General features: G+C 42.7%; 1 protein-coding gene across 2 annotated transcripts in view; it reads right to left on the bottom strand.

Annotated features, from left to right (window-relative positions):
• Window positions 1–13160, bottom strand: part of UBE2G1 (ubiquitin conjugating enzyme E2 G1) — a 103281-nt gene that overhangs the window by 4589 nt on the left and 85532 nt on the right. For both annotated transcript variants that reach the window (XM_050765494.1, XM_050765492.1), the window contains exon 5: window positions 9062–9185. In XM_050765494.1, coding sequence (XP_050621451.1) covers window positions 9099–9185 — 87 coding nt within the window. In that variant the 3' untranslated portion in view covers window positions 9062–9098. The remainder of the gene's footprint in view (window positions 1–9061; window positions 9186–13160) is intronic.

Here is a 13160-nt window from a genome sequence, read left to right as displayed (position 1 = left end):
TAAGAAATCAAGGGATATAATTTTAAATTCCTCACAGAGAAGCCAAATATACTTAAGAGTTATGGCAAATTTTAACTCACACCAGACATGTTCAAAATTCAGCGTGCCTTCTGAAGCCCAACATGAATTTATCAATCTTTTTTTTTTTTCTTTTGAGACAGAGTCTTGCTCTGTCACCCAGGCTGGAGTGCAGTGGCGAGATCTCAGCTCACTGCAAGCTCTGCCTCCCGGGTTCACGCCATTCTCCTGCCTCAGCCTCCCAAGTAGCTGGGACTACAGGCGCCTGCCACTGTGCACCACCATGCCTGGCTAATATTTTGTATTTTTAGTAGAGATGGGGTTTCATCCTGTTAGCCAGGATGGTCTCGATCTCCTGACCTCGTGATCTGCCCACCTCAGCCTCCCAAAGTGCTGGAATTAGAGGCATGAGCCACCGCGCCCGGCCAAATTTATCAATTTTACAATCACTCAAATGCAACCATAGCAAAAGCTCTGTTGTGGGGAGAAAGAAAGCTGTTTAGACGACCTCCCTGCAAGATCCTGAGAGGTAGAACGACTGCTAAATGTCTTTCCAAAATACATGTACCAATCAATGTAAACGGCCCTTAGCAAAGCATGAAATGTACTAAATAACAAATATATCACCTTCACCAGATACACATATGCACATACATATTTTTATTAGAAAATCAAAAGACATACACTGAAACTCAAGAGATGGCCAGGCACAGAGGCTCCTGCATGTAGTCTCAGCGCTTTGGGAGGCCAAGGTGGGAAGACTGTTAGACACCAGGAGTTCAAGACCAGCCTGGGCAACAGGAGACCCTTGTCTCTACAATAAATAATATAATTAGCCAGCCACGGTGGCACATGCCTGTAGTCCCAGCTACTCGAGAGGCTGAGGTGGGAGGATAACTTGGAGCTCAGAGTTAAAGGCTGCAGTGAGACATGAGTGTACCACTGCACTGAAGCCTGCGTGACAGTGAGAGTGAGACCTTGTTTCAAAAAAGGAGCAGAACAGGGCAGGGGAGGACGCCACTGCACTCCAGCCTAGGCAACAGAGCAAGACTCCCATCTTAAAAAACACAAAATCAGGTGACCTAGCCTTTTAATAGCATAGTTCCAGTTTTAGATAGCATTACCCTTTTCAGCAGGGGAAAAGGAAAATCCATCCCTCTTCCCTTTTAACAAAACTTATACTAAATTCTAAAGAGACAAGGCCTCAGTACCGAAAAGGCAGGTTTTGTCATTCTTTTCTCCAGAAAGGTAAACGTGAAAACTGAATTACCAGCACAGCACTGCAAATAAATGGTGCTGACTTGAAACAGTCATTTACATTTCAAGCATATCCACTTCATAGAATTTATGTTTCAATATTAATTGAAATTGTATCAATTGCACTGGTCATTTGCCTCAAATTTTCTCATAATTATGCCTGCTTTTTAACCTAAAAATCTGGAGATGGTTTACCACCAAAGAACTTGAGTGTCTTATTCCATTTATTAATATTTCTAAAACTAGAGTCAAGTCTTTAATTTTCCATATGGCTACAAAACCTAATATTCTAAAAAGATCTAAAAAGATATATAAAACAGACCAATGTGCTCCCAAATAGAAGCCACTTTTTGATGTTAATGACAAAAATAAAAGTAATTCTTCAATCACAGGCAAGTATTTCAATGATCTTAAGTGTTTCAATGATCTTGTAAGTGAAAACAGCCAATACCAATGAAATTTTCCCCATTACCCTTCACAAAAAATGCTTCCAAAAGTTCCAAATCACCCTACACAGTCACCCAGTGTACTCTTGACCCATCACCAATCCACTGACTTCTTCCCCCATACTGGGGCCGTGCTGCTCCTCTTCTTCTACCATGAGATTGGTGAGCAGCTCTAACACCAACTTCCTTTCCGAGCTCTCTGTGAGAACTCACTCTCCTAACTCTCCTGCGTGTTACCAAGCCAGTCTCTATCTCTTCCTCCTGTCCCCTAAATGTGCAGTCTCCAAGCTGTTGTCCTTGACCCTGGTAAGTACTGCTCTTTCTACACCAAACAGATCTTCATCTCTACTCTGGAGACTTGCAATGTCACCAGCAGCCCTACTTCTAACACTCAAAATTGAGTCATGGTCTGCTTCTAATCCCACTGAAGCCTTTTTTTGTTTTTTTGGAGACAGAGTCGCCCTCTGTCACCCGGGCTGGAGTGCAGTGGTGCAATCTCCGCCTCCCAGGTTGAAGTGATTCTCCTGCCTCAGCCTCCCGAGTAGCTGGGATTACAGTCGCGCACCACCATCACGGCTAATTTTTTTTTTTCTATTTTTAGTAGAAAGCGGTTTTGCCATGTTGGTCTCAAACTCCCACCCACCCACCTCGGCCTCCAGAAGTGCTGGGATTACAGGCATGAGCCACTGCCCCTGGCCTCCACTGAAGTTTTTAATGTGGTTTAACCTTACTTTATTTTATGCTTGGTCTACCTGGCTAGACAAACAGCTCTTTACAAGCCAGTATAATGTATCTGTCGTATTCTACGTGTTCCCTCCTTCCCCAAGAGGACAGTGCCTTTGCAAATGTGTGAGAAATTACTATGGACTCATGCCCCACATCTGCGACGAGGTAAGGCGGGCAGCCTTCTACCTTACCGTGCTGAGTTACACGATGCATAGCCTTCTACCTTGCCGTGCGGAGTTACCCGGCGTATAGCCTTCTACCTTACTGTGTGGAGTTACATGATGCCTAGCACTTACGCTGGGGCAGTTCCCCAGGACATGGATTCTGAAGCAGAGATTTGAGGTTTGTCAGGAGGTGCTCTCAAAAACAAGAGTGAGGGATGCAAGCTTAGACAAAGGGAGAAGATAAACTAATTCAAGGTAGTTGAAACAAAGGCCTCAGTCAATACTATGTTAGAATGACCTTCCCGAGAATTCCCAAACAAGACAAAAGAGCCAGTTGACCAGGCCTCTGTACCAACCCAACTCCACCCACCTAATCCACTAGTCACGGACTGCAGGTAAGCACCAGGGATTCCAGAAGCTTGGGAATGACTGCTTCCCTCAAGGCAGTCTGCCGACACCGGGCTCACCCTCTCTCACCTGCTCCCTCTGATGAAGCCAACTGCCATGTTGTGAACTGACTCACGGAGAGGCCTGCAGGAGACAGAACTGAGGGAGAACTTCAGCCAACAGGCAGTGAGGAGGAACTCAGTCGTGCTTGGAAGCAGATGCACCCCAGTTGAGTCAACACCTTGACCACAGCCTTGTGAGGGACCTGGAGTCAACCAAGTCACCACCCAGATCCCATGGCCATGGAAATCATGAGATAATAAATGTTGTTTCAAGCCACTACGTTTTAGTAATTTGTTAGGTAGCAATAAAGAACGAATACAGTCCCTCTAGCCTTAATGCCGAGCAGAGCCCTCCTTTCCCGTGGTATGCAGTAGCCATGGTGCTGATCCGTGCCAAGGGGAGGATTTGTTTCCTTCTCCTCTCTATTCTTCCTACCCCGCAGCTGAATTAGAACATAAGGTATAAGAAACTGATAATCTCTATATAGGGCGAGGTGTAAACACTAACAAAATGTGAGATAAAGCCTGGGCCAAGCAGCATCCACAGTAATCCGTGCATTTTGAGAAAATATGTGTGGCTCATGGACTTGAACGTAGATAAATATGTATTTTCAAATAATCTTAAATTGATTTCATTTTCAGTTCAGCCCAGACAGACTATACATTTTTCAAGTGTTTATAGTGAGTTTTCGTTCACATCTATGTCCCATCACATGACTGAAAACACAAAAAATACTCAGAAAGTGCGTGGTGACAAAGCCGTGAGAAAAGCCAGCCTCCGATAAGAGACAGGTGAGGCTGCTGACTATTCAGTCTACAAAGCCGGACTTGGGGAAACAGGTATCTTTATACTTTTTTTTTTTTTTTTGAGACGGAGTCTCACTCTCTTGGCTCACTGCCTCTGCCTCCTGCAACCTCTGCCTCCTGCAACCTCTGCCTCCGGGATTCAAGTGATTCTCCTGCCTCAGCCTCCCAAGTAGCTGGAATTACAGGCACCCGCCACCACGCCTGGCTAATTTTTGTATTTTTAGTAGAGACGGGGTTTCACCATGTTGGCCAGGCTGGTCTTGAACTCCTGACCTCAAGTGATCCACCCATCTCGGCCTCCCAAAGTGCTGGGATTACATGCATGCGCCACCGTGCCCGGCCTAAGGAAACAGGTTTCCATGGTATAAAGCCTAAATACAAAAAAATCGTGTAATGACAATGACATTTAAAACTTAGGTGCACATCTCAATAAAAAGAAGACAAACTCATTTATTTAAGCATTTGATATAGCAGGGTTGCCCAATCCTTTGGCTTCCCTGAACCACACTGGAAGACAAATTGTCTGGGGCCACACAAAATACACTGACACTAACCATAGCTGATGAACTTAAAAAGGAAAAAAGAAAAAGAAATCTTAATGTTTTAAGAAATTTTACGAATTTATGCTGGGCTGCATTCAAAGCTGTCCTGGGATACATGTGGCCCACAGGCTGCAGGCTGGACAAGCTAGCATACTATACTCTGAGTATAACCCATTGTTAGAACACACAAGTGAAGTCACAGATTTTGGTGTGATGTATATTTAATCCAATTTTTAAATGATTACACTTTTAGTTCAACTAACGATTGGTTTAGGTACTTACTGAGGCATTTACTTCCCTAGCAGATTTTTAAAAGATAGTGAAAATAGGAACAATTTTTAGACTGCATGGTATATCTCGTAGTAAAGGGGAGCACTTCTGGTTATAAGAAGAAGATCTAAAAGCACATCTAAATTTTTTCTAGAAACCAGAGACATTAAACATGAAAACAGGATAAATGGTGGATAGACTTTAGCTTTACTTCTGACTTAAACCTTCGCATCTGATACATTTAATCACAAAAATAACAAATTAAAATTAAGATAAACAAGCCAACCGTTGAAAAAGACAAATGCCCATGGCCAGGCACTGTGGCTCACACCTGTAATCCCAGCACTTTGGGAGGCCAAGGTAGGTGGATCACCTGAAGTCAGGAGTTCAAGACACCAACATGGTGAAACCCCGTCTCTACTAAAAAACACAAAATAAGCCAGGAGTGGTTGTGAATGTTCAACCTCTACCTCATACCATACACAAAAATCAATTTCAGTGGATTCAACCCAAATATGAAAGGCAAAAGAGATTTTTGGTGGTTAAAAAAAGAGCAGGCTTTCTAGCTAAGAAACGAAAAGTAAAATCCATAAAGGAAAAAGACTAGTAAGTTCACCTGCATTAAAATTAAGAACCTCAGGCCGGGTGCGGTGGTTCATGCCTGTAATCCCAGCACTTTGGGAGGCTGAGGCACGAGAATTGCTTGAACCCAGGAGGCGGAGGTTGTAGTGAGCTGAGACTGAACCACTGCGCTCTAGCCTGAGCAACAGAGTGAAACTCTGCCAAAAAAAAAAAAAAAAAAAAAAAAAATTATATATATATATATATATGAACCTCAGTTTGTCCAAAGGATACCATAAAGAAAATAGAAGAGGCCGGGCGCGGTGGCTCAAGCCTGTAATCCCAGCACTTTGGGAGGCCGAGACGGGTGGATCACGAGGTCAGGAGATCGAGACCATCCTGGCTAACATGGTGAAACCCCGTCTCTACTAAAAAATACAAAAAACTAGCCAGGCGAGGTGGCGGGCACCTGTAGTCCCAGCTACTCGGGAGGCTGAGGCAGGAGAATGGCGTGAACCTGGGAGGCGGAGCTTGCAGTGAGCTGAGATCCGGCCACTGCACTCCAGCCTGGGCGACAGAGCGAGACTCCGTCTCAAAAAAAAAAAAAAAAAAAAAAGAAAGAAAATAGAAGAACAAGTATACAAATCAACAAACCGAAAAAGTAGTCTAAAAACCTGAACATGCATTTCGCAGAGAAAACCTCAATGGTCAAACACATGAAACGATATGCAGTTTCATTGGTAACTAGGGCAATGCATACTAAGTCCACAATATCCAGATTGAGAGGGTTCAAGCAATTCTCTTGCTTCAGCCTCCCAAGTGGCTGGGACTATAGGAGTGCACCACTACGCCTTGGTAATTTTTATTTTTTTTTGGTAGAGACGGGATTTCCACCACATGGACCAGGCTGGTTTTGAACTCCTGACGTCAAGTAATCTGCCCATTGAGATGAGATCCCAAAATGCTGGGATTACAGGCATAAGCTACCATGCCAAGTCAGATTGATAATCTTTCAGATTTCTGATAATCTCAAATGTTATTGAGTATATGAAGCAAAGGGAATCTTTCTTTTTTTTTCTTTTTCTTTTGGGACAGAGTCTTGCTCTGTCACCCAGGCTGGAAGGGAGTGGTGCAATCTCAGCTCACTGCAACCTCTACCTCCTGGGTTCAAGCGATTCACTAGCCTTAGCCTCCCGAGTAGCTGGCATTACAGGTCCAAGCCACCATGCCCAGCTAATTTTTGTATTTTTTAGTAGAGACGGGAATTCGCCATGTTGGCCAGGCTGATCTCGAACCCCTGACCTCAGGTGATCTGTCCATCTCCCAGAGTGCTTGGTTACAGGCGTGAGCCACCATGCCCGGCCGGGAATCTTTTTTTCTTTTTTTTGGAACGGAGTTTTGCTCTCGTTGCCCAGGCTGGAATGCAGTGGCACTCTTTCAGCTCACTGCAACCTCTGCCTCACGGGTTCAAGCAATTCTCCTGCCTCAGCCTCCCACCGCACCTGGCTAATTTTTTATATTTTTATAAGAGGCAGGGTTTCACCATATTGGCCAGGTTGGTCTTGAACTCCTGACCTTGTGATCCATCTGCTTCAGCCTCCCAAAGTGCTGGGATTACAGGCATGAGCCACTGCACCCGGCCGCAAAGGGAACATTTATCCTTGCCAATGGGACTATGTAAAGAAGGAACACTTTAGAAAATAATTTGGCATTATCTAGTCAAAATGACATACGTGTACCCTTGATTTAACAATTCCACCCCTAAGTATATACCCTAGAGAAACTCTTACAGTACATGCAAATCAGGAAACAAGGAGAGCCACCCTCTATCACAGAAAAAGAAAAACACCCCTACACCAATTCAGAAAATAACTGCAATGACAGTAAGGAGTAGAGCAGTAATTTACCAAATGAAACAGCACACTTGTGAAATACACCTATTTGCAACAACACAGATCAACCTGAAGAATGTTGAGCAATAAAAGTAACAGAAGAATACATTCGTTATCATTCCACATATAAACAGTTCAAAATCATGAAATATATTGTTTAAAAATGCAAATTTGGTAAAATTATGAAGAAAAGCAATAGTAAACCCAGAATTAGGAATATGAGAAAGAGACAGAAGAAAGCAGTGGCGTGTAGGGGACAGAAGATAATGGTAATGTTCGTTTTTTCTTAAAATAGGTAGATTCAAGATGTACCATGAAGTGTGATTTTTTTGGACACTGTATTTCAGTTTCTCCCTTAACCCTCACAAATCAATAGGTCTTTTATTGCATAATTTAAATGTCACAAATAGGTCTTATGAATCATCTGGCATCTTGTTTCTGTAGCTGGACAACTCTTAGACCTTATTCACAAACCTGCAGAACTATTCCTTTTTCAGAGACACAGATACTAAATAAATATTTTCTGCTATGTTTTTAACTGTTGCAGCTTGCTGAATCAAAGCAGCTGAATTTGAAGCAAGCTCAATGTTGTATCCTTTGGTGCTCTAAGCCTTCAGAAAACTTCTATAGTAACAAACTATAGAAACGACCCCTGAAAGGATAGTCTTCACTTCAGTTTCTATCATTTCAATATTTAATTTTTTAAAAGAAGAGACCAAATAACCCACATGTGGGCAATTAATCTATATTATTTTCTCTTCTAAGGTAGATGGGTGCCTTCCATCTTTGACTCCTTTCTAGACCTAACATAAACTGTAGACAGATGTTATACAATGAAAGGCAAGTTTTTACTACTGGCCCTATCTGTAAAGACCAAGGAGACAGAAGACCAACTTTTTTTTGTTTGTTTTTTGCTTTTTTTTTGAGATAGAGTCTTGCTCTGTTGTCCAGGCTGGAGTGCTATGGCGCGATGTTGACTTACTGCAACCTCCGGCTCCTGGGTTCAAGTGATTCTCCTCCCTCAGCCTCCTGAGTAGCTGAAATTACAGGTGCACGCCACCACGGCCCAGCTAATTTTTGTATTTTTAGTAGAGGCAGGGTTTCACCTTGTTGTCCAGGCTAGTCTCGAACTCCTGACTTCTGGTGTTCCACCCACCTCGGCTTCTCAAAGTGCTGGGATTACAGGCATGAGCCACTGTGCCCAGCCAGAAGACCAACCTTGAATAGGTAGATGGCTAATAGTCTTGCCTATACCCTACATAATACAGTATATGAAGATATAAGAGGCCGGGAGTGGTGGCTCATGCCTATAATCCCAGCACTTTGGGAGGCCGAGGTGGGCGGATCAGGAGGTCAGGAGATGGAGATCATCCTGGCTAACACTGTGAAACCCCATCTTTACTAAAAATACAAAAAATTAGCCGGGCGTGGTAGCAGGTGCTGTAGTCCCAGCTACTGGGGAGGCTGAGGCAGGAGAATGGCGTGAGCCCGGGAGGCAGAGCTTGCAGACAGCCAAGATCACGCCACTGTACTCCAGCCTGGGCAACAGAGCGAGACTCGTCTCAAAAACAAAAAAAAGATGTAAGAAACATTAGTGCCCAAGTGATCAGGATGCTAGATCAAAAAGTCAAACAAAGAAACTAAACTGAAATAAGAACCTTATCATTAGAAACTTTACCATCAGTGAAAAGAAATAGGCCACCAGCATACTAACCATATGAAAGCAGAATATCTAGTCAAAAACAGTTGATGTCTTAGGAGAAAAGCAAGCAGATTATACAGTAGTTTTAAGAACGAGACTACTGGATAATACCATTAAAAAATGAAGTCAATGAAAAAATGTAATTCAAATACCCAAATCATACAATTTCCAAAAACTAATATGATACTTACAAAAAAACAAAAGTATGATATTTAAAATAAACTTACCCTGAAATAAGTGAAGTTACTAGCTGCTAAATAAATGTCACTCAAAAGCAGTCTCTTGGCTTTTTCTTACACAGCGGGCAACTTTTCTTTTAAATTCTCCATTTCTATCTTCCCTCCATTCTTTCTGTAGATTAAAAAAGCAGTATCAAGTGATTTCATGCAAACTCCTCTTTATAATCTCAAATATTTATTTTAATTTTGAATGTAATCCCTTGGTGATTTGTCCACTTCAAAAATATTATAAAGCTGATAAGGTAGAAAGCAGTTAGACATACTTTTGCAAGACACTACCAGGATATACAGGCAGAAATCTCCTATGCAAATTCCCTCTACATTAAAAATTATCTTTAAAAAAGAAAAAGATCACAAAAGAACATTTACAGTTTTGTATTACACTGAAAAAGAAAGTTAAAATACACAAATAAGACATTCAGGCCAGGCGCCGTGGCTCACGGCTATAATCCCAGCACATTGCGAGGCCGAGGTGGGTGAATCATGAAGTCCGGAGTTTGAGACCAGCCTGACCAGTATGTTGAAAGTAAAAGTACAAAAATTAGCCAGACGTGGTGGCCCATGCCTGTAATCCCAGCTACTCAGGAGGCTGAGGCAGGAAAATCACCTGAACCGGGGAGGCAGAGGTTGCTGTGACCTGAGATGGCACCACTGCACGGCAGCCTGGACGACAGAGCAACTCTGTCTCAAAAAAAAAAAAAAAAAAAAGACATTCAGTTGCTAATCTGAAGGATTACCAACTCTCCCTATTGGAAACTACCAGAATATAAACATAAACATGTCTGCAACGTAAGGTAGGTAGGTGGGATGCATCATATTGAGATGATACTAAGTACCATTTCTAGTGTAGAGAAAAACACATGACAATTATCACTGTCACTGTCTGACATGCAAAAATGGAACAGAACAGTGGGGTAATGAGGGGAGGGGAAGAGAAGGGAAGGAGAGAGAGAGAGCCAGACAGAGAGGAATTGGGGGAGAGGGGAAACAAAGGGAAATGGGTCTATTAAACAGAGGCCTAAAGAAGCTAAAATTTGGAAATGGCAAATCTGAGAAGAGCCTGAATAAAAAGTGGGGCTGAGGCCGTGCATGGTGGCTCACACCTATAATCTCAGCACTTTGGGAGGCCGAGGCAGGACCTCAGGATCACCTGAGATCAAGACTTCAACACCAGCCTGGCCACCATGATGAAACCCATCTCAACTAAAAGATACAAAAATCAGCTGGACATGGTGGCGCACGCCTGGAGTCCCAGCTACTTGGGAAGCTGAGGCGGGAGAATCGCTTGAACCTGAGAGGCAGACGTTGCAGGGAGCCAATATCGCACCACTGCACTCCAGCCTGAGCGACAGAGCAAGACTCCGTCGCTCAAAAAAAAGAGGGACTGAAAATAGAGATTAACTGAAAGTCTGTATACTCAACATTTTCCCTCACCTATATCAAAATGTTAACTTTCCCAAAATAATAATGATAATATATAAATTTTGTATAAATATACTGAAGAATACTATAATTAGAACTGCTAGGCTAGGTACCGTGGCTCATGCCTGTAATCCCAGCACTTTGGGAGGCAGAGGCAAGTGGATCACCTGAAGTTAGGAGTTCAAGACCAGCCTGGCCAACATGGTGAAACCCCCATCTCTACTAAAAATACAAAAAAATTAGCCAGGCATAGTGGCACACGCCTATAATCCCTGTTACTCAGGAGGCTGAGGTGGGAGAATCGCTTGAACTCAGGAGGCAGAGGTTGCAGTGAGCCAAGATCGCGCCACTGCATTCCAGCCTGGGCGACAGAGCGAGACTCTTGTCTCAGAAAAACCAAAAAATAAATAAAAGAACTGCTAGTGTGGGTATTGGTGCCAAAAACAATTACTCCTTCATTTTGGAATTTAAATGACACCTCTTCCTCCAACCCTTATTTTCAGTTTAGTACCTGCTTTGTCTTCCATATAGCTATATAGCCATACAGCTTTGAATGACATAAATACCATTTCTTTTTTCGCCAGACTGTCACTTCTTTTTCTCTCTTTTTTTTTTTTTTTGAGATAAGGTCTCACTCTGTTGCCTGGGCTGAAGTGCAGCGGTGATCATAGCTCACTGCAGGCTTGAACACCTGAGCTCATGCAATCAATCCCCCCACCTCAGCCTCTGGAGCGTCTAGGACTACATGTACACATCACCACACCCAGCTAATTTTTGTACTTTTTGTAGATTGGGTTTCACCATGTCGCCCAGGCTGATCTCGAAATCCTGGCCTCAAGTAACTCAACTGCCTCAGCATCCCAAAGTGCTGGGATTACAGGCATAAGCTACCACGCCCAGCCTCAAAATAATTTAAAAGGAAAATTTCCCAGGGCTGGTAGTCTTTAAAATTAAAGCAAATTTTAATTTGGCAAATTAAAAAGAGTTCACACAACTCTGTGAAATTTCCAAAGACCAACAATAAAGAAAAGAACCTAAAGACAATGGGGAAAAAAAAGAAAAGGAAAAAAGAACAAGTCACCTAAAAATGGAAAAGAATCAACCTAGCATCAATTTTCACATCGGCAATAATAAATGGTAAAATATAAATTCTACGTAAATTTGATTTTCTTCCTATAATATTAGAAACCAAGCATCAATCAAGTATAAGGGAAGAATAAAAGCACCTTACATCATAAATAGACTAAGGATTTCATTGCCACATACCCTAAGAGATTACTCTAGGTTGAAGGAGGAAATCAACCAAGAAAAAAAAGAAGAAATGGGATCCATGAAACAAAAGATTCAATTGAGAAGAGCAGTGAAGGGGTAATCTGAGCAAGTCAGCTAAGCAGCAGGCTGAGAAAGTCAATCAAATCTGGGGCCAAAGCGGCCAGATCAGACATAAAGAGATCAAGACCATCTTGGCCAACGTGGTGAAACCCCGTCTCTACTAAAAATACAAAAAATTAGCTGGGCATGGTGGCATGTGCCTGTAGTCGCAACTACTCAGGAGGCTGAGGCAGGAGGATTGCTTGAACTTGGGAGGTAAAGGTTGCAGTGAGTTGAGATTGTGCCACTGCACTCTAGCCTGGCGACAGAGGGAGACTACATATTTAAAAAAAAAAAAAAAAAAAAAAAAAAAAAACACATGGAGCCAAAGAATAAAGGGATCCAGGAAAGAGGTGGCTAAGAAAAATGGGGGTTTCCTGGAATATGTACTGCTGATTGAGAGGTCAGAAAAACAATACTATGAAAACATGATCAAAGGTGTAATATGCAAGAAGAAAAAGCAAGTAAGAACAGTAAACTGGGCCAGATGTGGTGGCTCACAACTATAATCCCAGCACTTTGGGAAGCTGAGGTGGGTGAACCACCTGAGGTCAGGAGTTTGAGACCAGCCTGACCAACATGGCAAAACCCTGTCTCTACCAAAAACACAAAAATTAGCCAGATGTGGTGGCACGCGCCTGTAATCCCAGCTACTAAGAAGGCTGAGGCAAGAGACTCACTTGAACCTGGGAGGTGGAGGTTGCAGTGAGCTGAGATTGTGCCACTGCACTCCAGCCTGAGTAAGAGTGAGACTCTGTCTCAAAAAAAGAATAGTAAACTGTTTATAAGTCATGGTTTTTGGTTTTAATATGAGACAACTAACTAGTTAAATCAGAAGAAAGAATCAGTGGGTTTCAAGAAAAAAAAAAATGGAATAGATTTTGCACAATTTGTGGTGTTTGGACTAGAACTCAAGTTTGCATATTTCAACTTCACATTAAGGCCTATTTCAACACGTAGGAAAATGTTTAACATCAAGAGAATAACTTTACTTTGGCAGTACATTTGGCTTTTTTTGCGACTCAGCTATTTTGAGGGTTAATAAACATTTTTGCATATTCATGGTCTTGGTTATTGGCTATTAATTTACTCTTCTTTAAGATAAAAGGGCCAGGGCAGGGGCCGGTGGCTCATGCCTGTAATCCCAGCACTTTGGGAAGCCGAGGCGGGCGGATCACGAGGTCAGGAGATCGAGACCATCCTGGGTAACACGGTGAAACCCTGTGTCTACTAAAAATACAAAAAAATTAGCCAGTGGTAGTGGCGGGCGCCTGTAGTCCCAGCTACTCGGGAG

This window comes from Macaca thibetana, chromosome 16 (genome assembly GCF_024542745.1).
Source record: "Macaca thibetana thibetana isolate TM-01 chromosome 16, ASM2454274v1, whole genome shotgun sequence".
Taxonomy (NCBI): Eukaryota; Metazoa; Chordata; class Mammalia; order Primates; family Cercopithecidae; genus Macaca; species Macaca thibetana.
Note: the sequence above shows the minus strand (reverse complement) of the source record. Positions and strands in the feature narration are given on the sequence as shown.